This window comes from Selaginella moellendorffii, unplaced genomic scaffold (genome assembly GCF_000143415.4).
Source record: "Selaginella moellendorffii unplaced genomic scaffold, v1.0 SELMOscaffold_6, whole genome shotgun sequence".
Taxonomy (NCBI): domain Eukaryota; kingdom Viridiplantae; phylum Streptophyta; class Lycopodiopsida; order Selaginellales; family Selaginellaceae; genus Selaginella; species Selaginella moellendorffii.
In genome coordinates, this window is record NW_003314267.1 from 99,074 (window position 1) to 123,927 (window position 24,854).

The following is a 24,854-nucleotide window of genomic DNA, read 5'->3' on the forward strand; positions in this document are numbered from 1 at the left end:
AGGCAAACACCAATTGCTGGAGATGATTGCGCCCACCACTGAGTTGATGGAACCACAGAATGAGCTAGAAAACAAATGGCCAACACAATTGGCATTCTGGACACACATTTTAAGATGTAGTTTTGGGAGCAATGGATGCCTAGTAATGTCTCCATCCTGGAACCACAAATGCAGCAAACACAATGAACTGAAAAAAGAAAGCAAAATAGATTATCATTAAGTTTTAAGTCCACCTGATGGGAAAGAACATTTGATCACCAAATCTCCACTTACTGCAGATGGGAGTGTAAGTGTGAAGATATGGATTGCATAGACATAGATTGTCTTGTCCTTTCTTGGTTTATCCATAGCTTCAACAATTTCTCTGCAGGTGTCGAGGAAGAAACAAACTTAAAGTATTTTTCTTATAATGTTAAAGCATGATTACCAAATGCATAGATAATAGTGCTGAGTGTTGTACATTCTGTGTTTCTAAACTCAAAATAGCAATGAACTTAGGCGTACCTTTTCAAAGAATATAGATGCAATAGTCAAATACCAAGCTCTATAGCTTGTCATAAACATTCCGGAAAACACCCGAAGTCTTTAATTCTGTGCTGTTGGAATAAGTATTGTTGAAAAACAAAGAGCCCCAAATACATATGTCCTATTTATGTACCAGATGATGCTGTTCAAGTTCAAGATCAAAATTATAGGAAAGGTTTTTCTTCTGGATTACCTGCTTCCCACATACGAGTTGAATTGTTGAGGTGCTCACCATCAAGGCACAGTTGAATAACAAGCCAGCTGCTCTCCACCACCGTCCTAAAACTTCATACCACTCAGCAAATTTATCATATTTTAAAGCTATCGAAATAATTTCTTTCTTGCTTTTCTACTTGAATAATGTGATTTTTCCTACGAGAATTGTGTCTTTCAAGAATTTGCACATAGTCCATGTACAAGCACATAGTTATATAGCAGCTCCAGCATCCAAACGCACCATAAAAAAAGTTTAAATATTATTCCAGATGTTTGTGCCAGAGTGTGTGAAAATCTGCACACAATTTGTAAGGGATAAATCCTTCTTTCGATAAATTTTGGACGAGGAGAAGGAGAAACGTTTGGATTAATGATTCTTTCTAAAATTTGAAAAATTTGTAGCGAGAGCTGCCTGCAGTGCCATGCATCAAATGAAGAACCTCCTTCAAAGTGAACTCTGGTAATTTGCTCATGGATGCTACTTGTAGTTGTTCTTACATTATACTCGTCCTTGCAAAAGGATTTCATGACCACACAGCAGAAGCACCCTAAAGATTTTGTCAAGTTCAAGGCTCGTAAGGGACAGAAGTCATTCAAAAAGCCAAGTCTTTCGGAGATGAAAATGATTGAGTGTAACTTTTGCCTTTGGTCCAAGGCAAAGTATCGCAGTAGCTTCTCCGAATTTAACTGAAGTGGGCTCTGATGAAAATTTCCTTCATTTTTTTAGAAAATATATTCTTGAAAGTAAGAGGTGTATAATCCTTCATTTTACCAAGGGATATTTTCAGTGTGAAATTAATATAATTTGTATAAATCTTAGTAACTGGATTAACAAAATTTCAAGTGGTTGACTGTATAATAAGTGAAGTTCAACTAATCCAATCACTTAATAATAATTTTTATATATGATTGTTCAAAAAATATTAATATTAATTATTATTTAATTATAAAATAATAATAAAAATAGAACTTAGTGTGGTTCAACATATGTTTATAATACATCAAATAAAGTTTATACTGTATAATCAGTCACTAGAATCATAAATAATTGATCTAAATCACATTCAATTCTTCTATAGATTCATTGACCTTTGGATCTTCTACCACAATTATATTTTTATACCAATTCGTTGTTATGTGCTCACTTTTAAAATTAAACTCAATATAAGCTTGATCTTATGGCATTTTAATGCATTAGTAATATATTATTTGAAGCCATTTGAGCAAATGTAAAATTGTTATTTATAAACTAAGTACTAGTTCAAAGTGATATTGTTGTATTGTAATTTTTACAATTCCACTTTTAACCATTTTTATAACTTCAATTATCATATCCATATATCATTGATTGATAGCATCTTTTACATTCTATTTTTTCTAGAAGAATATCAACCATTATACAAAATAAAATAAAATAAAATATCTTACTATTAAATTCTCTCAATAAAACTAGAGAAAAAAAATTACTATCTTAAGCATGATCTATATATTCCAATCTACTAAAGAAAATGAAGAAATAGAATGTAATAAGGAACATAGATATTGGTTAATTACAAAATTATAGTTGCTAATATACCTATTAACAATATTTACTAATTAAAATTTATTATTACTAATTTAGAGTTAGTCATTTTGTCATTTAGCTTGGCAACAAGGCAGTTAAAAAATTAGTGGTCCAACAAGAATTATAAAAATTAATGAAAGTAAATACAATATAATTATGGTAAAAAAGTATAAGGTCAAGAAATCAAGGGATTGAATGTGATTTATATCAAATGTTTATGGTTTTGATAGCCAATTGTTCTACACAAACTTTAACTATATATATATATATATATATATATATATATATATATATATATATATATATATATATATATATATATATATATCTGTGTGTGTGTGTGTGTGTGTGTGTAATATTCATCTTCATGGCAAAGTAACCTCCTCCTCCTCTTTTAGAGTGAAAATTGGTGCAATTGCTTGATACTATATAGTTATAGTTGAACAATTAAACTCAATTAATGTATGTAACTTTTACTTTTGCTATCAATCATTGTGTCTAACCAAATTTCTTCTATATAACTTTTAGTGATATATACCATTATTCTAATCACTTTATGGTGATTTCCACTTATCATTTTTAGGATGATATCTAGTATCTGTGTGAGTTTCTTATATATCTTTAAAGAATAATGTTGTAGTGGTATAATCATTTATGTCAAGATTGGAGTCTTTTTCTATATGTCTTCAAGTACACATTTATACATTTTGATGATAATTACATCATTTTTGTCAAGGTTATTTAAGTTAGTTATATAATTTAGTGTTTTCTTCCAAAGCCTTTTACTTTCACTTTTACAAGCACATTCTCCAAAAAGGCTAGAGGGTGAACACAATTTGCCTTTGACTCCACTTATCACAGCTACACAAGTTAAAAAATAAGTTGGGAAAGGTATTATATTTTTTGCAATAAAGATTAAACCACTAATAAAGGAAAGTCTATTGTTTCTAATATCTTTTCTTTACAAGAATATGAAGATTACTTAAAGCAAGAACTAAGTTCAGATCGACCACCACAACAAATAGTAGATCATGCTATTGAGCTTGAACTAAGCTTACAACTAGTGTCTAGAACTCTATATCAAATTTCTCATGCAAAATCACTTGCAACTAAAGAACATCAGTTAAAAGATTTACAAGCGAAAGGTTATATCTAGCCAAGTCAAAGTCTTTTTGGAGTTTCAGTACTGCTGGTCAAGAAAAAAGATGGCTCCATGCAACTTTGTGTTGGCTATCGAGCTCTCAATAAAATGACTGTGAAGAAATATTATCCTTCACCACACATTGACAATCTTTTAGATTGTCTTCAAGGTGCATGTTACTTTTTTAAGATTTGGCTATCACCAAATTTGAATTAAAGTAAAAGATGAATTTAAGATAGCATTTTGGATTGCTTTTGGCCACTATGAATATTTGGTCATGCCTATTAGATGTCAAGACCCCCAACAAAATCAAGACTGGAAAATGCAAAGGACAAAGAGAAAAGCTAGTGGAAACAAAAAAAATGCCTTAGACTGGTGTTAATTCAGATTGTGGAGAAATGGAACAAAGCTAACCTATATATACTATAGGTTGATGAAGCTCCACCACTCTTGGATCGAGGACGGCCTAAATATAGCTAAGGTCGAGGAGGCTCCACATCATCATCAGGAATGTGGCTCAAGACTCAGGAATCGTACAGGAAATCAGAGAGTCAGGAATAGGGAAGAGTCTCGAGAGTCAGGAATAGGGAAGTGTCTCGAAAATCAAGAATGTGGTCTGCAGGTCAGGAATCCAGCGAGATTCAGGAATGTGGTATAAATTGGGGGATTCCTGACAGCACCCCATCCTCAAGAACGAGTGGAACAAGGACATGAATGAGAACGAAGAGGAGGATGAGATGGGCGACGAGGGATGGGAGATGGAAAAAAAGAATGAGGACTAGGACGAGAAGGATAGCGGCGGTGGAAGTCTTGAACAAGGTCAGAAGAATGAATCAAGTTGTCCACAGGTTCCCAAGTGCGTTTTTTAGGTCCATAACCCTTCCAGTCGACTAGATAATAGAGTTTAGACCGTGAGATCTTGGAATCAAGGATGTCCTGAACCTCGTCCTCAGACCCATCCTCAAGCTGCACTGGTGGAGGCAGAGGAATGACCCGATTTGGAATAAGACTGGGAATATAAAACTCAAGGAAAAAGGAGTGAAAAACGGGGTGAATTTGATAGAAGGAGGGAAGTGCAAGGCGATAAGTAACAGGATTAATGATAGCAGTGATAGGGAAAGGACCGAGGCATTTGAAATCGAGTTTGGGACATGGCCTGGTGGTGGAAATATTTCGCCTGAAGAGCCAGACTTTATCCCCAATATTGTAAGGGGGACAATTCTGACGATGGGCATTGGCAAATGTTTTGTGAGATTCCTGAGCACGATGGAGGTTCAGAGGTTGTTCATTCTCGATTGTTGCCACTGCAGGCATATGCTAGCCCAGCCTCAACATGTGAGGACACTCTAGGGGAAGGCGCATGGGCAACTAAGGGGCGGTGGATGTACAAAGAGCCGAGCTCCACAATCCACAACAATAGGCATTTGCTGTAAGTTTGCTATTCCATGTCCACTTGGAATGCATTCTAGTGTTTCTCTTGACATTGTAGTGGAGGCCTAGAGCTTATCCTATGATTTGGTGTAAGAAAATAGGGGCAAATGTCTACAGTTTATATAGTGCTAGCAAATGTCTTTGTGCTTTGGCTTTTGAGTGCCCTCCCCCTCACCCCTTCCCTTGGGTGCTGGGAGCTAGGGTCTTCCACCAGATGCCAGTTCACAGCTCAGTGTCATGGAACTCTCTCATCCTCGGCTACATGGACAACGGCCAGGAGACAGCTGCCTACAAGGTCTTCGTAAGGATGATCAAGTTGCAGTATGGCTCCAGGCCCGACTGCCAGACTCTAGTAGCAGTTCTCAAAGCTTGCGACAATGTGGCAGACTTGCAAGCCGGGAAGGCCGTCCACACTAGCACTTGCAAGGCCGGGCTCGACTCGGAGGCTCTCGTCTCGTCGCAACAGATTTCCATGTCAAGTGTGGCAGCATGGGCACTGCTCGTCGTGTCTTAAACTCGGCAGAGGAGAGAGCCATGGACTCGTGACAAGGACTCGGTGGCATGGACGGCACTCATAGTAGGGTATTGAAGATGTAAGCTGGCGCTGGAGCTCTCGCCATCTCGAGCTTGTGGCCGGGCTGGACTGAGAGATCTTCCAGGGAATGGCAGCGGTAAGTTCTAGGTTGAGCACTACCACTGCATGGTTGATCGCGCAAACCAGCTAGAGGAGGCGGTGCTATCTGCCGAAGCCATGCCTTTCAAGGCCAGTATTGAGAATTGGACGTGCTTGTTCGCCACGTGTTGCAAGTGGAAGAATGTGCAGTGCTTGCATTTAAGAGAATGATGGCTTTGGATCTAGGGCCGGCATTCTCTTTTACCAGAGCTTGGGCCTGTGGGAGGATATCCATCGATGGCAAAAGGTATTGTATAGTAAGTTTTTCACACTAATGAGTTAAGTTCTTAACACTGGAAACATTTTGCAAACAGTCCAAATTTTTCCACTTTGTGCATTATATTGTGCATGCTTGCCCAGGAACCGAAGCCTGCGCCTATGATTCCAACCCAAAGAACCAATCCAAGATTGATGCAGTAAACACCCACCCAGCTCTTGATCCAAAAGGGTGGCTGCTCTATGGCATTCTGAAATAAAAATGTTGTGATATGGAAAATAGTTGAAAGAAAAATAGTGGTGGCCTATACCTCTCTTGATTCTTTGTGCCTCCTTATGACCATGAAAGCAAGGCAGGGGAGAATGTAGACACCAATGCTGGAGATGATAGCGCCCACCACTGAGTTGATGGAACCAAAGAATGGGAGCATAATAGCTAGAAAACAAATGCCCAACACAATTGGCATTCTAGCTATACATTTTAAGGTGTAGTTTTGGGAGCAGTGGATGCCTAGTAATTTCTCCCACATTGCAAATACTGGAACCACAAATGCAGAAAACTCAATAAACTGCAGAAAAAATTAAAGATTAAACGTTGAGATTATCATTGAGATTTTAAGTCTACCTGATGGGTAAGCATAAGGATGATAGCTACATTTCTGAACTTGGATGGGGAGAGCACTGCTAGGGCATTTGGATAATTCAGCATCTGATCACCAAATCTCCAATACACACTCACTGCTGATGGGAGTGTAAGTGTGAAGATATAAAGGATTGCATACACATTAGTTATCTTATACTTCCTTGGTTTATCCATAGCTTCAACAATTTCTCTGAAAGCTGAAGTTAATAGCAGTAAAGCAGATCATATTTTAACTTACAGTGTCAAAGCGTGATTACCAAATGTATAAATATTATTTGTAGCACCTGTAAAATACTGGATTTTACTTACTGGAGCTGAGTGTTGCACATGCTTATCATGCTGTGAAAGTTACTAAATTTAAAATATTGATAAAGCTAGGACATACCTTTTCAAAAAATATAGATGCAATAGTGAAATACCAAGCTGTATAGGTTGTCATGAATATGCCAATAAACACCCAAAGTCTATAATTCCTTGCTGTGGGAATAAGTACAGTGAGAAAACAAAGAGCTCCAAATATAAAGGTCCAAGTCCTTTTGTCAAGGCTATTATTCATGTACCAGATTGTGCTGTCCACCAAAATTTTAGAGATTTTGTTTTCTATATGTAACTTACTTTGCACAAGCTATAAGTTGAATTGTTGCACTGCTCACCATCAATGCACAATTGAATAACAATCCAGATGCTCTCCACCATCGACCCAAATGACCATCTAATACTTCATACCACTATCATCAATTTTTTATTTTATTTTCAGGCGACACCAGAAGAAGATTTTAGTTTTGTTACCTGAATGATGTGATTCTTCCTACGAGCGTTGTGCCTTTCAAGAATTGCCACATAATCCATATACAGGCACATAGTTATATAGCAGCTCCAACAACCAAGAGCACCATATAGAAGTTGAAATACTATTCCGGATGTAATTCCCATTTGTGCAAGAGTGTGTGGAAGAGTGAGGAGAACTTGTGCTACCTGCAAGGTAAATTTCTCCATAGATTTCGAATATAACTCTAGAGAAGGCTACCTGTGCTGTGGTTGTAGTAAGCCATGCATCAAATGAAGAACCTCCTACAAGGAAAGCTCCAGTAATTTTCTCTTGGATGCTTCTTCCAGCTGTGAAATTGTTACTCTCTTCGACATTTGTAATTTGCATTTCAATACCTACTGTAGACTCATCCTTGCAGAAGGATTCCATGATTTGCAAACAGAAGCGCAACCTATAGTGATCTTTTGAAGGTCCAAGTCTCAAGAAAGACAAATTACAAGTCCTGCGAAAAAGCAAGTCCCGTGGAAATGAAAGTGATCTGAGTAACTAAAAGGAAGTTTCTTTGGACCCATTTGGAGAAGCCTAGTCGAGTCTTCCGAAACTTTAGGGTTTCTATCTGAGCAGTGGCGTACGCCCCGGACAATTTGCTGTCTACGATCAAATCCATGATCTTGAGTGTTATGGTCAAGAAAGAAGCTCTAAGTGGATTACTGCACACCATTCACGTCGGAAGTCTACTTCGACCTTCTTGGATTCAAGGCCACTTCAGGTGCCTTTCGCATTGGTGATTGGGTGAACGCTTGATGAAAGGAGCCATATTCCACGATAAGAGCGAGAACGGCGGCTTACGGAATTCAAGAACTAATGACAAGGTGACAAAGAAATAGAAACCTCTGACAGAGCGCCACATGTTGGAGTCAAGTTCCAATCACCAACAGCAAGAAGAGAAACAGGACGAGGCTGGATCACGAGATATAAATATAAGAGGAAACGACTGTTTGGTTCACATAGTGATCGATCGATGACGACGGCTGCTGCCTACTATTTTATTCACCACTACTAACTGCGAGTTCACAAGAAGTGCTCGACCTTTAAGAAGCCGGGACTTTCAAAACAAATGTAAAATAATTTTGCTTTTGACTCTGCTTTGTTGGAAGAATATTTTTTCATAGAAGTCTCCAGAGGAAGCCCAGTTTGTTGACAAGTGGCGATATTGAACGTGTGCCATGAGCACTTAATGCATGTTATACCCCACGCTATAAGAAGTGATGCCCGTCCAACAAAATTTGCAGCAAGTAGGTTGAGCGAGTGAAAGTTTCTAGAGATTCTCAGTAGAGTTGTGTGAGCTTTGAGAATCTGATTCTTGAATCTGATGGAGTTTGTGGATGAATCTGAAGAGGAGTTCGAGGGGTTCTGGGAGGAGGACTGGCCAGAGTTCCATCGGGGAAGACGAGGAGGCGGGGTTCGGCGAGGAGGAGAGCAACCTCGCGGTGGCAAGCAGCAGCACATTGGAAGATGGATTCGTGTCGATTGGATCGAAACGGCTGATCATCACATCCTCCAGATCGATCTGCCTGGTGAGGGAGTTCTTTCTTTCCTCTCTTAAAACCTTGAGGAATGCAGGATCCTCCGGGATCCTCTAAATATTTCAAAAGTGAATCTGTTGTGAACCAGGTGTGAAGAAAGATCGACTCCATTTGAAGGTCGAAGGCAACAGGATGCTGGTGATCTGTGGGGAGAAGCACAGGGACAAGCCTGATAAGGAGAAAGGCGAGAAGGCGAGATTCTATGAGCGATTCGGAGGCGAGTTTTCAAGATCCTTTCGGATGCCCAAGGATGCAAAGATAGACGAGATTACGGCCACCATGGAAGATGGTGTACTCACTGTCACAATCGCCAAGATCAAATCTGCTGAACAGAAGCCCGATGTGAAGAACATCAACATCCAGTTTGCTCAGCAGGCTGGTGGAACTCATTTGCCAGGTCAAGGTTTAAACTCTACTTATAAACTGTAATTTTATTGAATTTAGATGCAGGTACTCAGCAGCAGCAATCTGCTGCTACAGCTGCCACTTAAGAAAGTGAAAACGTCCATGGCCACATAAACAAACCTATATAGATTTTGAATAAAATATTCTGGCAGAGTTTTACTTGGAGTCGTGGCTAGTAATTTCCACTTCGGATGCTTCTTGCACAATTGAGTCATCCTTGCAGAGTCAATTTGCAAACAGACCTAGTGTTCTTGTCCTATAATATAGAAAGTCTTGAGTAGCTAGAAGTTTCTGTATGGAATGGAAATTGTTCAGCTTGAAAATTGGCATCCAGAATTGTAATTTCGAGAAGCTGTTTTGGATTGCAGTTAAACAGAATGCTAGTCCAAACTTTTTCAAAACTCATACACTACGATTTGCTGAGGATCAAGATGTTTATCCAAGTGTTATGTGGATTACCACCACTTCGTCTACTTGGGTTTGTTTCAAGGTGGTGGCAGTTCTCTGGTCCATGGTTGAGGCCATACATGACATGGCTCCTCTCATCAAGCGCGGTTTTGGTATTTACCAGGGCTTTCCCGTGAGGCTTAGAGAATTCAAGGTGACGAAATGAGAAACTGAACAAATCGTGGGGAAAATCTTTTTCTTTCGTGCTCTAGCCTACAAAAAGCGTTCGATTTCCATCTCAACGTAAGAACAAGGATCCGGAATGTCGAAGTTCTTGAGCACCTGCAGAGCGGAGCTTAAAAGAGACCACGTGACGAGGTTACGTACCTGAGGATGGATAATTCCAAAGGATCCAACGCAGGAGCCTTTGTAGAAAATCTTGGCTTGACGACCCTTGAAAAGCTCTGGTTCCTGTGGGAGGCAGCGAAACGAGCTTAGTATTACATTACAAACGATAAGAACTTTTCCTTACATTGGATGGCTCCACGGTGTAGCCGTCGACTGGAACATTGAGAACGTTCATGATTCTATCCAGGAGGCCGTGTATGATCTGGAAGGCAGGCTTGGTCATTCCATTTGTTCTACAGACAACATTAGCTTACTTCGAAGCCAGACGTGGTGCTGCAGTACAAAGCAGCCAGATGACGGGAATTTGCAGCTCCTACATCCTTACTGGGATCCAGGAGAACTACGTCAGAGATCTCGAAAACCTGCATAAAGATAGGACGAATTTAGAGAAAAACCGATGCGATGGATCAAAGCGGGGCAAGCAAGCGCGGGGAGACGAAGAAAAGTTCGAAGAGATGATAGTATCTTGATCAATACCTTCACTGGACGAGGAACATCTTTGCTGTGTTCCATGACTTTTAGAATACCAGGCAGTAGACTCGTCCGCAGAACCTGAAAAGCCAAAGAATTAACGAAACAGTGAAACAAAGGGCTCTTTATACCCACCTCAAAGTCGCTGCTTCGAGGATTGCTAACTATTGCAGCAATCTTCTCGTCATCCTTCCTGTTCAACAACGTAAAGTTTTCCTTCTTGGACACTAGGACCCAGTTAAGGACTTCGCTGAACCCGGCCATTGCCAGCTGCGAAACAAGGCCACAAATTGAGTTGCTTTCGATTTCTCAAGTCAACCAAAATACCTCAAGTCTTAGCAAGTCACTGAACTCGTTAAGGGGTTGCTGCCTCCCTTCAGTGCTGGTTTTTGGTCTAGTCTTTGGAATGTTGTTAAAGCCATACGCAACAGCAACGTCCTATAGCCGTAAGATTGAGCTTTGAGACGGATGAAACAAAGACAGTACCTCCATTACATCGCAAGGATGCAGAATATCACTTCTTGTTGGCGGTATAAACACTTGGATTTTGTCCCCATCTATCTCCTTAGACGTCAATTGCATTTTGCTCAGTAGATCCACAATCTGGAAGAGTCAAAACGTTTTATAGTAAAGGACGCAGATTAAGGAAAGAAGATACATTACCTCTCCAGCTTGAAGTGGTACTCCAATGGATTTCTTAATGTATGATAAATCTACGTCCATGGTGCGCAAGGAAAGATCAGGACATCTCGTGACTCTTCCAACTGGATCCACCACATCGACCGGTTCAACTTCGAATTTCTCATCGCAGTACCCGGAAAACATTGCAACCTGCTGGCAAATCTCAGTGACTCCAAGTTGAAAAAGCAGCACTTACCATCGTGTTTAATACGATTTTAGCCTTGGTTAAATCCGTGGCGGTACATTCTATGAGAACGTTCTTGGTATTCAAGCTGATAGCCGAATGAGCACCGTTTATAATCGGCGGCAGCGAAAGAACTGTCCTGGTGATTAATAACGAAAAGAAAAGAACGAACGAACGATGAGTGTTAATGAACGATGAGTTGAGTTTTACCTGTTGCTGTCGTATATCACAGGGAAGACTGGCGAGTCCTCTATAATGTGGAGAAATTTCTTTAGCTTCAAATCCGACTGTTGAAAACACTGTGTTAGAAAAGCTGATTCGCAAACACATTGTAGACACACGGCTACCTTGTAAAACTCCATCAATTCTTTTGCTGTAAACTCTTGTGCCTGCCACCAAAAAGCACAAGACAAAGTTACGCTCCATGAATTGAATTTGGTACCTGCTTCAATGGGATGAACTTTATTTCTGATGGAGGAAGAGCCTGCAAAGTGAATGCATATTTAGAAGTAAGAATAAAGGTCTTCAACAGTTTTAAAAACGAACGAACTTCGTAAGTGAAAGGTCCCTGTAGTGTGTCCAGATCATGAGTTCCAATTGCAACCAAGGTTCTCTTCCTTAAAAAAATAATAACGAGTTGAACATATGCTTCACGTTTACGAAAATTACCTGCAAATATTTTGATGGAGTCTGTCTTGGAGGTCGATGAAACTGGCGTAGCGTGCTTGATCGAAAGTGATACCCCTGAGAATAGCGCAAACTACAAACGGCCTGATCACTGCAGTCTAAACAACCAGGAAGAAAACTTCAACAAAAGACCAGATAAAATTATTAACACTACCTCTGGTTTCACGATCATCTTCAGGATTGAGGAGTCGGGAAGTCTCGAAAGTCTGTAAGTTGGCATTTTCTCGACCCGCAAGAAGATTCGCAATTGCCGACAAATCCCCTCCGGACAAAGGAGATCATATCTGGAAACAAAGAAAAAACTTCAATACAGAAGGAAGAAAGAGTTTCCAGAACAAATGCAGGAGAGTTTCCATACCGGTTTGCAGGAACCTCGATCTTGTAGATAACCTCTTCGTCCTCGTCCGCTTCATTCTCCTGCAAATGCTTCTCTTTCCTGATTATAGCTTTCTCTGTCGTCTGGAAAAAGGCCAGAGTCATCAAGCAGCGGCAATGTAGCGAATTTCACACTCACCACATCGTCCAGCTCGATTCCAATCACGAAGCACAGCTCGTCGAATTCCTCTTGCGCTGCCAGGCGAACATCAGAGCGCTGACGCGCACATCAGAATTTTCTTACTGTAAACCCTCCCCAGCATCGTATGGAGCAACTCCCTGGCGACGCTCACCGTCGGCATTGCCTCAAAGAGGTTTAGGGCTGAAAAGAATATCCTTGAAGGCTCCTCACCGCTGATGGTTTGTTCCAATCCAACGGCTCATCTGCAACCATGAAAGCTTACTAATAATTAAAACGAAGGGGAAAAATGGGTTTGTTGTTTTGGCGGCAAATGGGCTGAAGAAGGCATCGGCAAGGAGCCAAGGCGGGGTTGTGAATAAGGCTCCATCACAGTGATTGGGTTAACGAGACGCTTGGGGCAAGGTGTGTATTTGTGCTCTAATTGCCTAAGAGAGAAGGTGGGGCAGGAAATCTGGATTTTTGCAGCTTCTCAGGAATTCTGGATTGGAAGACTATGAGTCGGGCAACGATTGTAGAAGCCTTCTAGAAGAGGAGCCGCAAGTGCCTCGAATGTGGATAACTGTAGCCACCAGACCAGAAAGGTCTTTTTCCCAATTCCAGAAGCGGCTGAGCTTCTCTCTTTTGGTTGTTGTTTTCCAGGTTTTTCATTCAGGGACGGTTCAAACGAGCAGAGAAATTACGGATGTGTGCGAGTGAGAGCGAGTGGTAGTCTCGACTGCTACCAAGATGGAGAGGTCAGATTGTAAAACTCTGTTCTTCACAACTCTTTGATTGTATTGATAGATTGCAAGGAAAAACCCGCTCTGTAGCCATAGCGCCATGGCTGTTGCGGGCTTCAAGCCTTGAGCAATACAAGTTAATTTTCTTGTAGAGGTGCCCTTAGTTCACAACGCAGTGTTTTGCAAATCCACTAATCTAATGCAGCAGTAGAGGTTACAGCTGCAAAGAGGGTGGCGATGGATCTGTTGGACACGCTCTAGCCGCGCATGGCAGGTTTCTTTCATTGAGTTTTGTATTCATGCCCGCATTTTAGGAGTGTCACATATGAACTGAAATCAGCTTGAAGCAAACAACATCCACTAAGTTTCACAGCATTTGATTGCATCGAATATTGCTTAGTCCTGAGAACAAGACACAGCTGGTGGCTAAAAGCAAAATAAGGTCTGTCCACAGTGACAATCAACTTGTGGCAAAGTGAGTTATATTAGCTGTAGTAGTGGGCAAGAGAAAAGTGAACGACTCAACACCTTTTGCAACAATTTCCTTACTACAAGAGCTCATCGGTGAGAAGCTGTGGAGAACAAGGGATTGTGGGCTCTAGGAGGTAGAAATAAGTATCTAGTGGAGTTAATGGACGAGATAAAGCAAATGATGGTTGATTAAGTACATCTCACTTTTCTTAATTGAGTTGAACTAGTCAGTGGTCACACTTGAACTAGTCTAGTTTGCATTTGTTTATGAGCTAATTTTACGTAGGCTGCATTTTATGCATCGGAAATTTATAATAGTATATATTTTATAGATTTGAATCTGATTGAATTTTGTGGTCAAAGTGGTTTTGTCATGGTTGCTAAGTAGTATGCACTTTCTGCACTAGTATCTAGTTGAATTTAGTGGTCAAAGTGGTTTTGTCATGGTTCTTAAGTAGTATACATTATATATGATTGAATTCAATGGTTGACGTGGTTCTATAAGTAGTGTGCATTTTTTTCAGAAGTGTCTGATTGAATTTAGTGGTTAAAATGGTGCTATCATGGTCTAAGTAGTATGCATTTTCTACATTGATATCTGAAATAATTCAATGGCTGAAGTAGTTCTAAGTAGTATTCATTTTTTATAGTGGTTGAAGTGGTTCTATCATGGTTCTGATACTGTGGTATGAATGGTATACTGTGTGAACCATGTGTGATCCTCTAGTGAATTATGATGTTGTCATCGAAGGCACTTAGCTCTTTTGGACACCACTTGATTAGTTGACATTACACTAGTTTCACACTTCCCTCAATGCAAGCTAAACATTATCATTTAATCTCATCCACCCTAGTAAACTACTTGCCTCCAAAAGTTAGATAACTCTGATGTTTAAGTATGAGCATGTCATGTTTCCTCATAGCCACAAATATTGTAATGACAAGATCATTCCTCCCCATGAAATGCCAAATGGATTTCACCTTATGTTTCACAACTCTTCTAGCAAGTAAGTCATTTGTATATGATATTTGCAGCACCATATGTTGAGGTTGGTTAATGGCTAACATAATATGGCTTCAAGCTCTCATAATGTTGACATCAAGATGGGTTGTGGTCAACTTTCTATATAAGTCCAACTAGTGACAATATAAAGTGCTATCTTGTATTATTTATATCATAAATAAAAGCAATGAGATTTTATTTACCAAAAAACAAATGACCAATGTAAATATTAAAAACCACTATTATCACTTAGAGGCTATTAATTGCAGCAAACATAACTGATCAGTGTTGATGGTACAAAGTATATACTACCTAAGAATCATGACAGAACTGTTTCAATTGCTGAATTCAATCAGATACCATGGTATACTGTGTGAACTAACTAAATATCAATTGTAAGAGAAGCAAAGAGAAGGTGGAGAGTGTAAAGGAGGGGAATGCCTAAGGCAGGGCTAGTGACTGGAGTGAAGTCGTAACAAAGTAGCCGTACTGGAAGGTGCTGGGGCTTGGGGGAGGGTGAGGAGGAAGCGATCGAGGAGTCACAGTACTGATCCTGGAGTCCGCAGAAAACTTGACATCCCCCCTTGACCTTACTGAGGCCCTTTATATCTGGTGGGTAACAGCGCTAGCACCTTCCCTATATCCTCGTCTAAGACATGGAGCCTTCATCCTGGTTCTTGGGGGATGAAATGGTGGCCGTTGATTCCTGGTCGTCCAATTCCTACGGTCACAATTAGAATCCTGGCCGTCCGATTTTAACAGTCGGTTTAAATCGAAGGTTTTGGAAGCATGGGCTCCCTTATCATCTGATTCATCCCAATGGAACTTGAGAGAGCTGTGGACAGAATAACGTTTGAAATTGAAAGAATAGTTTGCGGATCATTTCCTTAGTGTTTATCTCGGATGTTTTTCACACGACAACTCCATGGAGCTTTTGCTTGATGAACACTGCGATTGGATTGAAGTTCCTAGACTTCAGGTACTAAGTGGCTTTCTGGATCCATTGCGTAGTTTTTTAGAACTTATGTTGATCACACAGCTTTAGTGAGGATGGAACGCTCTTGGCTGCCACTACAAACGGTGGCAAAACTTTTGTGTGGGGGCTTGATGGAGGCCATTGTTTGCGCATTCACTCTTAAGGCGATGTTCATGGCCGCAGCTCCATCTAGCGTCAAGCAAAGCTGAAAAAACAGTTTCCTTTACTTACTGTTCTTACTGTTCTTCCTTTCGTTCGTGGCTCCCACGCCATAACCAGTGCGAAGATTGGAACGCACGAGGACTTCGCATGCATCCTTTCTAGATTGATTAGTAGCAACACAAAGCTACTGGAATTGTAACTATTGCTTCCTTCCATTGATTTTCTTCTCACACAGGGTAATAATTCATCTCATGAACACAAGCCGGTGATAGTCACTTCTAGTCTTGGCAACTTTTTTTGTTTCCCACCAAGCCTTGAAGAAAACAAAAAACTGTTTTTCTGAATCAGCAAAGTTTAAATGCTACAAACACTCAGTATATGATCTTCCTAGCTTGGACTTACACCATCAACCGGTGTAGAAAGTTAGACAAAGCTAGTAACCTCTGTTTTGTAAGATATCTCCGCTCACTTCTTGCCTTGATGACGTTAGAGCCACCTTCTCTCCACCCGATGAAAATCTGCCACCGAAGTTCTATCACTCCCGATGGGGATCATCACGGAGTGTTAAGCCACCGGCTTCAAGCTTAAATCCAAGTACCTAACCATGCCTGCGACAACTTGATCCCGGCATTTGCATCGAAAGCTGGAACTCAGTGAGGCAGGAGCCCTATCTTCCTCCTCCCCCACCTCCTCCTGATCACCGAGAGGAAGTAGAGGAAGAAGAGGAAGAGCAGCGCAACCAGCAGCCCGGCAAGGATTGGAAGAAGCAGCGGGGTTGCCGCCACAGCCGTCGCTTGCAAGTTGAGATCATTGGAGGAAGCCAGCTGAAGATACGCATTGCTGCTGCTGCTGCCGCCACCTTCGCCTTCCAACAGCGAGTTCAGGAAGGCATCACTGCTGCTAATGCCTTCTCCTTCAAATAACTCGATGAAATCACTGGCACTGGCACTGCTGCTGCTCACCCCGACGTCATACACTAAACTCTGAGAGCTCGATATTGAAGTCCCTTCAGCTTCTTGAAACGTTTCGGTGTTGATCCTCTTGGCCTTCCCACCATCCTGGCCCAAGCTTCGAGGGAACCACCGCCACATAAAAGGTGGTGGCGATGCTGGTGGTGGTGAAGCATTGCTGCTAGCCTCCTTAGTGTCACCAGTGCCGCTAGCCAGTAACTTCTGAGATGGAAATCCTGTGGCTGCATGGGACTTTAGCACCTGTTCAATGTCCATTTTAGTATGAATATCTGGTTCCTGTCAGCAGAGGCATACCTTGTAGGATGACTCGTCGGCCATTGCTGCTGCAAGTTCTTCACTATTCTTGTATGGAAGCCTCCTGTGCATTCTCACACCATCACCTCGCAAGCTCCGCCAAAAGACTGAAGCTGGTGTCGATGAAACATCAGCTTGCCTCAACAACTTTCGAGATCCTGCTGCTGCATGAGACTTTAGCACCTGTTCAGCGTAGATCTTAGTACGAATACATATCTGATTCCTGTCAACGGAGACATACCTTGTAGGATGACTCCTCGGCCATTGCTGCCACAAGTTCTTGTCCTTCACTATTGTTGTCTGGAGGCCTCCTGTGCTTTCTCACGCTGCTAGTGCCATCGCCTCTCAACCTCTGCCAAAAGACTGAAGCTTGTTCTTCTCCATCTTGTTGTGCGCGCAGTGGAGCTATGAAGCCATCCACCCAGCGGAACAGAGAAGGGCCATTCTCGTTGGAGACGAAGATAGGAGGACCTGGCGCTGCTTCCAGAAGCATCCGTCGGGAACTGATAACTGGGAATCGATGCCACCCCAAGAAGTTCTTGAGTTCTTCCCATAATTCCTGGGACGTCACCTCGTCCTCCTCCAAGCCCGCGTTCAAAAGCCTACTCCACATTTCTTCTTTTATCGACTGAAAAGTGGTCGGTAGCTTCCAACTCCACTCTCCAACTAGCTTCTTAAATTCCTCCACCTCCAGATGCATTTCGGCTCTGGACGGTAGCTGCACCGACGGGAATGTCCAGGTCCGAAAATAGCTCTGGATATCCTCCCAGCTCAGGTTGTCGTCGTCGTCGTCGTCGATTGCAAGCGTCTTGCCACCAAGAGAAGTATATTGAACTGAATCCACAGCGCCAACCATGACCGCCTCTAGCTGCAAGAGAAGGTTGGTGCGGTTCCAAGCAAACCATCTAAGCTCTCCAGTTACCTCTTGCGAATCATGGTTTTCATCCTCGAGTACAGGTAATGGTGGTGGATCATACTCGGGAACACTTGATGCTGCTCCGGCAATAACTGCCTCGAGGTGCGAGGGTGGTGCTGGCGAGGATGAATCCTCCAGCTCGATTGGAGCAACCGGCTGCAAGCGAAGATTAGCTACATCTGGAGTTACCTCTTGCAAGTCATGCTCGTCATCCTCTTCGAGTTCATACTCGGGAACAGTTGATGCTGGGTCACTGCTGGCGATCACTGCCTCGAGCTGCGAGGGCAGTGCTGGGAAACCCTCCGCTTTCTTGTCGGCAGGAGTCTGCCCGCACGCGAAAAATGTCAAGGAACAAGAAAAAATGACAGAAACGAGCGAGCTCTACACACCTCAAGGAGGAGGACCTTCAATCCTGTTGCCTGTGTGCTTGCCTGTGCTGGAGCGCGTCGCAACCAGGAGAACGCCAATGCTAGAGCTTCCATCACCGCCAATATAATAGGGCAGGGTTACTATGTAAAGTATCGATTTAGAAGATCGTGAGAGATCGAAGGAATATATGTAGAAAGATTTGCTTGGATCTCAGCCAGATCGCGAATCTGAGGATCATCAGCGGAGGAAAACCTCATGTCTTGTTTCGGCAAAAACGTCACCAAGGGCGATCCATAAAAAAGAACCTCAATTATGGACAAGATGCATGCCTCGCATTTTTCCAAAAGTGTGACTAAGTCTCGCTCTTCTTTGCCTTTCCATGGATGAGACCTTGGTAGACGTCGCCATTTGCATAGTAAAACGTATTGGTCTTGCCTTGGACCGAATTTCCGTCCTAGGAGATCGTCCATCGACCTTGGAAACGTAGAATCACGCGACGAAAAGAGAAGAAGGGATTTACGATTGTTACTTCATTCATTTCCGGTTGTCCTCCTCCACAACGTCCTTTATACGAACCACCTTGAAAGCACATCTCCACCGATGGAGGAGTTCACTCGTTTTCCTGATGAAACTAATGTAAGAACAAACCAAATGGAAACTTACGCAGCTCGTTGCGACAGAGATTGCTCTGGCCTGTTGCTATTTCTGTCTTGGATCAAGTCGGAGGCCACCGCGTCGATTCCCATCCTTAGAACGCCGTTGTTAGGCACTGCAGCAGGGTCATAAGGCAATGGTTGCACCTTGCTTGCTTCGTGTGGTTCCATGTAGCTGTTTGCTTGTGCTTGCTGGATTTCTCGAACTCAACCAAGCTGCCGAGGCTCAGATTTTGATGCAGAACGGTGAATGTGGGAGTCACGGTAGTGCATTTCATCCTTTCGTGCTCGCTTTGATTTGCATCAGTTCCTGCCTCTCTTGCTCGCAACTATTAGTATCGAGACGTATACACCAGAAACGAGATGGTAATCATGTTGAGGCGATCGCCCGATAGCCCAAGGATCCGAGCAGAACCGAATGGTAGTAAATGAATGAAGTAGAGAAACGTATCTTACCATTTCTGACATAGAGAATTCAGTAGTTCCATCACCTGTAAAAGACGATGGCAATTGTTAGAAACTGGAAGCAATGTCGCAACTTACAGATATCAGTCTCTTGTTAGTAATGTCTCGTGAACCTCACATAACTTGCAAAAAAGATGAGCCTTCTTACCGAGAAGCAAGTCATCAGCAGCTTTAAGACTAGAAGAGCAAACAACACCGAAACAGTAAAAACTGATAGCTTATTAAGAAAGACTTACTTTCGCCAGATGGTTTTGTGGCAATACAAAACCCGAGACCACCACCGGTGCGCGCAAGCCTGAGTTTGGCACATACTGCGTCCAAGCCTTGACACAAAGAACCTTGAAACGCATGCCCTTCAAATGGAAAATTACTCGTACAAACATACCAACACAATCGCAGCTTCCACAGTGATGGATTTTCAGCAAGACGAATAAGTGATCCTCCCCTGAGCAAAGCAATGTTTCACGGAAACGAGTAAAGGAGAAAAATTTGTGAAAAAAACAAACTGTCGCGAGCTCCACAATGCTGCCCGTGACGATTCTAGCTCGAGATGTTTCTCCTTCTCTTGTCTAGAACCAACCACTCTTCTCTCTAAATACCTCCAAAACACAGGAATCACACAACCACACTCCACTGGGCAGTAAAAGATCAATGACACGGGTATGGCTGCAAACACAGCTTTAGCCTCATCAAGATGCCTTTCTTGGGTATTTTCTGCAAGTATAGATGTCCAACTACATCCCTCTCAGGCATTTTGACATAGATATATTTTTTCTCCAGGAGCTTCAAATTTGAGGTGTATCAATGGAACATGATATTACAGAAGACAAAATTTCGATCAAAGCCATGATCAAACATCGCCTTTGCCTCGTCCAGATGCCCGTTTTGGGCATACGCTACCAGCATCGCCGAGAAGCTCACTAGATTCCCGCCGTCTTTGTGCAAAAAGATGCTATAGCTCACATTTTGCCGTTGATGGTAGGAAACCAGTCCTGGCCGTCCAATTCCAACGGTCATAACCTAAATTTTGAAGTCCTAAACCCTGCATGAAAGAGTTGAGCCGGGGGGAATGCGTAGATCTCATATCCTCGTGCACGACACTTCCGGATGCCAAGATCATCCACGCGCGAGTGGCGTGCAGCCCGCGCATGATCGATTCGGGCCTCTTCCTCTCCAATCTCCTCATCCAGATGTATGGCCGGTGTGGCAGCACCGCCCACGCCCGCCGCGTCTTCGACGCCCTGGACGTGAAGAACGTCTTCTCCTACAATCTCTTGCTCACCGCCTACGCCCGCAACGACCAGATCGACGACGCCATCGCCCTCTTCGATCGCATCCCCGACAAGAACCTGGCCTCCTGGAACGCGATGCTCGCCTCCTACGCACGGATCGGCCGGATCGGCGACGCGCAGAGGATCTTCGACGCGATGCCGGCCAGGAACACGATCTCCTGGACGGCGATGCTGTCCGCCTACGCGCAGATCGGCGAGACACGCCTCGCCGCTGCGATCTTCCGCGCGATGCCGGATCCGAGCCTCGTTTCCTGGAGCGCTATGCTGGTTGCGTGCGTTGACGCCGGGGATTTGGAGGGCGCGATGGCGCTGTTCCTGGCGATGCCGCTGCGCGATCTGGTGGCGTGGACGACGCTTCTGGTGGGATTTGCCGATAACGGGCATCTGGACAGCGCCAAGCGCGCGTTTGATTCCATGCCGGAGTGGAACATGGTAGCGTCGACCGCGATGATTGTCATCTTCTCTCAGAAGGGATCCTCGAAGAAGCGATTTCTATCTTTCGATCGATGCTCTACAGGGATCTAGTCGCGCTGACAGCGATGATTGTAGCATTTGCTCAGAACGGGCATTTGCTACAAGCTCAGAAAATCTTCGACACTATGCCAGATCGAAGCATCGTTTCCTGGACGGCGATGTTGGCATGCTACTCACAGCTGGGGAGGATCAACCAAGCTAAAGAGATCTTTGAAGAGATGCCAGAGAGGAATCGCGTGGCTTGGAACACCATGCTTGCGGCAAACGCCCAGGAAGGGGATGTAGAGAGTGTGGAGCTCCTTCTCTCGCGAATGCCCGAGTGGGATCTAGTCTCCTGGACAGCGCTGGTCGTGGCGCTAGCGCACAGAGGCGAGCTTGATCACGCCAGGATCGTTTCCAAGCGCGTGAGCGACCTCGATCTCCGCCTCTCCAACGCGATCATGGCAGCAAGCGCGCTCGATCACAGCAAGCGCGTCTTCCAATCGATGCTCTACCGTGACATCTCGTCCTGGAACTCGATGCTGAGCGCCTACGCGCGCTCGGGCCGCATCGACGAGGCGCGCTGGATCTTCGATTCCATGCCGCAGCACGACGTCGTCTCGTGGAACGCGCTCCTCGCAGCGTACGCCCAGGCTGGTGATCTCGATCACGCCGCGAAGATCTTCTCGTGGGCGATGCCGGAGAGAGATCTCGTCTCCTGGACAGCGATGGCCGCCGCCTATGCCCACGCCGGCTTCCCCGACCGCGCGTCCGCGATCTTCGACGCCATGCCGGAGAGGAATCGCGTCTCGTGGGGCGTGGCGCTGGCGGCACAAGCCCAACGCGGCGCCGCCCGCAAGGCGGTGGAGATCTTCCAGAGGATGCAAGCCGAGGGGATTGGGGCGGACGAGATCTCCTTCGATTGTTTGCTGCTGGGATCCAGCCACGCCGGGAGATTGCGCGAGGGCTGCCACTACTTTCGATCCATGGGTTTGGATTTTGGGATGGCCCCCAGCAAGCAGCATTTCCAGTGCGTGGTGAGCTTGCTGGGGCGGGGCGGCCACGCGGACGAGGCGCGGAGCTTGGTCTCGGCCATGCCGTACGTCCCCGACATTGTGGACTGCCGGTCGCTGCTGTCGGCGACCGGGGGACAGGGACTTTGCGTTGACGCTTGGAAGTTGGCCAGGACCCAACATTGACCAAGAAGAAACCCTCTCCAACTAAGTAGAGAGGGAACATACTCTTCCAAGATGTTTGGAATCAAAGACACTTCTTCACTGAGAGTAATTCGACATTTTCTTGCCTGAATTGAGAAGATAATCTACATTTCTTGGTGTCAACAGATTTCTTCACACTAAGCATTTCTTCTTTATAACCTAATGCAAAGATCCTGTTACTTATTGATGTGAACCAGAATAGTCGACAGATTTTTTGTAAGCAAAATTGACAGATCCAAGTAAGCAGAGACCTATGTGCAAAATGCTTCGCCCTGGACAGCACAAGAACGAGCTTAGCAAAAAAAAGAAAAAAGGGAAAAAAAAAGGAACAATCAAGAAAATATCTTACGTTTGAACCTATCGCTGGAACTTGCGTCACTAGTGGTTCCCAAGGCTCATGATCAGATTACATCAAATCTAGCCATAAGTAATAATGTACTATAAATAAATGTCTTCTTCATATTGCCTTGCTTTGTTCATTTTGTTTCATATCTAACTTTGAAAGGAACTTTGTTCTCTGTAGGATAGAGTACTATTCAGCAAGGCATCAAGAACGGTGGCAGCTGATATGTGGATACTCTTCTCCCAAGGAGGAAGAGTAATGGACTGTAAGATGATCTTTCAATGATTTCAGTAGTGTAATGCAAAATGCCTTCAGCCCTCTAGCAATTCTAAGAGTATACTAGGAGGCACAGATTGATTATAGGGTGGAGTGAGGATGTAAGTTATTGGTGTGCTTTTTTGGCTTACTTTTGGATTGTTCCATCTTAGTCCGAAGGCTGAGGATGTTAATAAGGAGCCAGATGGGCTACAAGGCCAGGGCATATCGTCATGGACAGGGGAGCCAAGCTGAATCCATTGTTAGCTTACTTGCTTGAGGAGCAGACTATGGCACTACTCAACTGTGCAAGGGAGTTGGTGATTGAGTGCAAAAGGTAGAAGTCTTTAGAAAGAAACCTGTATTTTCTGGGCAATTTCTACAAAACAAATGAAGAGAAAAAATTGATAGAAATTTATGGATTATAGCATATAATTATTTAAGTCTTAGAGAGTTCATTTGGCAATGGTTTTTCTTTTACAGCAACTAGTTGTTTTGGATCTAGTTGAGTAAGATAGTTTATTCTTGATTGGTATCCTAATAAAGGCAGAACAATAGTGACCAAAATGGTGGATGATTTAGTTCATCAATAGAGTCTAGCAAAATTTCTACTAACTTTAATTCATTGGGAACGTGTTAATCCAGGTAAACCCAAGTGGTGCTTAATTTGCCTCTTGTAGCCTCTGATTTGGACTACAAGAAGCAAATGCCAAAGTAGATTCAAGCTGAAGCATTGGAAGAGTTTCATAAGCACAAAACAACTATATTTTTGCAAGCTAAGATTAGGCATCACTCTCATTGCAGTCACGTCACACGCTCACACTTGCAATCTAATATCGCGTGGAAGCATCGTCGATCGTTGCAGGAATGAGAGTGGAGCACGTGCCAGGGACTTCCTGGTCCATCTCTTCAAGTGTGGATCTCGAGGACGAGCCTGTCATTTTCATGGTGACGATAATGATGGAGTTCTAACAATGCTGACCCAAAAACAACAAGCTTGATTCTTCGGCTTGACCCTGGGCACAAACTGGCAACATATTTGATGGATTTGCAGATCGAGCACCGAGTCGTGGTTTGCCGAGACGCGAGTCGATTCCATGTTTTCAAGGATGGAGTGTGTTGATTTTGGAGCTTGGAGGTAAGCATCGTTTCTTTTCTTACGGACTTTTCTCACGGCTTGGATTTGAACAGAGCTTTTACGATTCGTCACAACGGTAAAAGTCCTCCAAGTGAAAATTACGATTTTTCTACTAGAGACATCATAAAAATTCGTGATCAAGCACATGGAACTGGCGAAAAAGAGATGGATTTTTTTTCTTACCATGCACGAGCAATAGTCCAAATCAGAATAAATGTTTAGAATTTAACATTTAAATAGAAACCAAAATTGTTTTTTATCTTATTAATTCATGTTCTTTTATTTTTAAAATATCATATAATCTAAATGAATTTAATCATAAGTGGCTTTAGAAACATCTTTATGCCTTCTTTGTGTCAGGTGATAAGTGTTCTAATCTACCACTTTCTAGAAGGTTGTTTTTTCATAGAATATGATTATCACTAACCCTTTTTTATTAAGCAAAAAATTCCAAAATATTATAATTTTAAAGTTAATATTTTAAAGTTTATTACATTCAAAGCATTTAGAAAACAATCCAAAGCGCTCAACTTTGTGAAATAGACTATACATGCTTGCCCATGCACCAAAACCCATACCTACAATTGCCACCCATAGCACAATCCCAAGATTAATGCAGTAAACTCCCACCCAACTATTAAAAATCCAAATTG

The 24,854-nt window shown here is 43.0% G+C and overlaps 6 protein-coding genes and 1 long non-coding RNA gene across 12 annotated transcripts; 4 read left to right on the plus strand and 3 right to left on the minus strand.

The window, feature by feature from the left end:
• Positions 1-5,449: 5,449 nt before the first annotated feature.
• LOC9633965 (auxin transporter-like protein 1) lies at positions 5,450-7,607 on the minus strand. Its single transcript, XM_024670382.1, has 5 exons — positions 7,437-7,607; positions 6,392-6,475; positions 6,078-6,335; positions 5,880-6,017; positions 5,450-5,617 (listed from the first exon to the last, which is right to left on the minus strand). The coding sequence occupies exons 1-5, from the start codon at positions 7,605-7,607 to the stop codon at positions 5,450-5,452; spliced, it is 819 nt and encodes a 272-aa protein (XP_024526150.1).
• Positions 7,608-8,486: 879 nt separating this feature from the next.
• LOC9635325 (16.9 kDa class I heat shock protein 1) lies at positions 8,487-9,326 on the plus strand. 2 transcript variants are annotated; one of them, XM_024670604.1, is made up of 3 exons: positions 8,487-8,755; positions 8,853-9,161; positions 9,209-9,326. In XM_024670604.1, exons 1-3 carry the CDS (start codon positions 8,551-8,553, stop codon positions 9,253-9,255), a joined length of 561 nt encoding a protein of 186 aa, XP_024526372.1. In that variant the 5' UTR covers positions 8,487-8,550; the 3' UTR covers positions 9,256-9,326. The 2 variants fall into 2 exon arrangements, with proteins under 2 accessions (XP_024526372.1, XP_024526373.1); XM_024670605.1 differs by having other exon boundaries at positions 9,215-9,326.
• Positions 9,327-9,743: 417 nt separating this feature from the next.
• On the minus strand, positions 9,744-12,676 carry LOC9633966 (phenylalanine--tRNA ligase beta subunit, cytoplasmic). Of its 2 annotated transcripts, XM_002965710.2 has the most exons (19): positions 12,607-12,676; positions 12,502-12,557; positions 12,346-12,446; positions 12,142-12,271; positions 11,970-12,085; positions 11,851-11,917; positions 11,743-11,784; positions 11,648-11,689; positions 11,511-11,587; positions 11,313-11,439; positions 11,099-11,266; positions 10,922-11,038; positions 10,763-10,873; positions 10,571-10,705; positions 10,442-10,516; positions 10,219-10,326; positions 10,089-10,166; positions 9,944-10,027; positions 9,744-9,898 (listed from the first exon to the last, which is right to left on the minus strand). In XM_002965710.2, the coding sequence occupies exons 1-19, from the start codon at positions 12,662-12,664 to the stop codon at positions 9,830-9,832; spliced, it is 1,761 nt and encodes a 586-aa protein (XP_002965756.1). In that variant the 5' UTR covers positions 12,665-12,676; the 3' UTR covers positions 9,744-9,829. The 2 variants fall into 2 exon arrangements, with proteins under 2 accessions (XP_002965756.1, XP_024526452.1); XM_024670684.1 differs by having other exon boundaries at positions 10,442-10,705.
• Positions 12,677-12,819: 143 nt separating this feature from the next.
• Positions 12,820-13,374, plus strand: LOC112344950. Of its 3 annotated transcripts, none has more exons than XR_002991898.1 (3): positions 12,820-12,906; positions 12,970-13,085; positions 13,144-13,374. It is a non-coding gene; the product is annotated as an uncharacterized LOC112344950 (long non-coding RNA). The 3 variants fall into 3 exon arrangements; XR_002991897.1 differs by having other exon boundaries at positions 12,822-12,906; positions 12,951-13,085; XR_002991896.1 differs by having other exon boundaries at positions 12,826-13,085.
• Positions 13,375-16,148: 2,774 nt separating this feature from the next.
• LOC9635326 lies at positions 16,149-18,507 on the minus strand. Of its 2 annotated transcripts, XM_024670482.1 has the most exons (5): positions 18,406-18,507; positions 18,023-18,340; positions 17,342-17,968; positions 17,101-17,283; positions 16,149-17,046 (listed from the first exon to the last, which is right to left on the minus strand). In XM_024670482.1, exons 1-5 carry the CDS (start codon positions 18,496-18,498, stop codon positions 16,486-16,488), a joined length of 1,782 nt encoding a protein of 593 aa, XP_024526250.1. In that variant the 5' UTR covers positions 18,499-18,507; the 3' UTR covers positions 16,149-16,485. The 2 variants fall into 2 exon arrangements, with proteins under 2 accessions (XP_024526250.1, XP_024526251.1); XM_024670483.1 differs by lacking the exon at positions 17,101-17,283.
• Positions 18,508-20,549: 2,042 nt separating this feature from the next.
• LOC112344859 (pentatricopeptide repeat-containing protein At2g35030, mitochondrial-like) lies at positions 20,550-21,320 on the plus strand. Its single transcript, XM_024670383.1, has one exon. The coding sequence runs from the start codon at positions 20,550-20,552 to the stop codon at positions 21,318-21,320; it is 771 nt and encodes a 256-aa protein (XP_024526151.1).
• Positions 21,321-21,334: 14 nt separating this feature from the next.
• On the plus strand, positions 21,335-22,447 carry LOC112344860 (pentatricopeptide repeat-containing protein At4g02750-like). The gene has a single exon (XM_024670384.1). It carries the CDS (start codon positions 21,335-21,337, stop codon positions 22,445-22,447), a length of 1,113 nt encoding a protein of 370 aa, XP_024526152.1.
• The last annotated feature ends 2,407 nt before the right edge of the window (positions 22,448-24,854 follow it).

Excerpts from the sequence above, each read along its gene's own strand:
- LOC9633965 (XM_024670382.1), bottom strand. The coding sequence starts at position 7,607 with ATGGAATCCTTCTGCAAGGATGAGTCTACAGTAGGTATTGAAATGCAA. Across the intron at positions 6,476-7,436 it reads TTACTACAACCACAGCACAG|ATGCTGAATTATCCAAATGC; the intron begins GTAGCCTTCTCT and ends TTTGGTGATCAG. Across the intron at positions 5,618-5,879 it reads TGCACAATATAATGCACAAA|ATAGCACCGCCTCCTCTAGC; the intron begins GTGGAAAAATTT and ends TGGCTTCGGCAG.
- LOC9635325 (XM_024670604.1), top strand. The coding sequence starts at position 8,551 with ATGGAGTTTGTGGATGAATCTGAAGAGGAGTTCGAGGGGTTCTGGGAG. Across the intron at positions 8,756-8,852 it reads CCTCCAGATCGATCTGCCTG|GTGTGAAGAAAGATCGACTC; the intron begins GTGAGGGAGTTC and ends GTTGTGAACCAG. Across the intron at positions 9,162-9,208 it reads TGGTGGAACTCATTTGCCAG|ATGCAGGTACTCAGCAGCAG; the intron begins GTCAAGGTTTAA and ends TATTGAATTTAG.
- LOC9633966 (XM_024670684.1), bottom strand. The coding sequence starts at position 12,664 with ATGCCGACGGTGAGCGTCGCCAGGGAGTTGCTCCATACGATGCTGGGG. Across the intron at positions 12,086-12,141 it reads AGATGATCGTGAAACCAGAG|ACTGCAGTGATCAGGCCGTT; the intron begins GTAGTGTTAATA and ends CTGGTTGTTTAG. Across the intron at positions 10,028-10,088 it reads ACACCGTGGAGCCATCCAAT|GAACCAGAGCTTTTCAAGGG; the intron begins GTAAGGAAAAGT and ends TGCCTCCCACAG.
- LOC9635326 (XM_024670482.1), bottom strand. The coding sequence starts at position 18,498 with ATGGAAGCTCTAGCATTGGCGTTCTCCTGGTTGCGACGCGCTCCAGCA. Across the intron at positions 18,341-18,405 it reads TGAAGGTCCTCCTCCTTGAG|ACTCCTGCCGACAAGAAAGC; the intron begins GTGTGTAGAGCT and ends GCGTGCGGGCAG. Across the intron at positions 17,047-17,100 it reads CCGACGAGTCATCCTACAAG|GTGCTAAAGTCCCATGCAGC; the intron begins GTATGCCTCTGC and ends GACATTGAACAG.
- LOC112344859 (XM_024670383.1), top strand. The coding sequence starts at position 20,550 with ATGAAAGAGTTGAGCCGGGGGGAATGCGTAGATCTCATATCCTCGTGC.
- LOC112344860 (XM_024670384.1), top strand. The coding sequence starts at position 21,335 with ATGATTGTAGCATTTGCTCAGAACGGGCATTTGCTACAAGCTCAGAAA.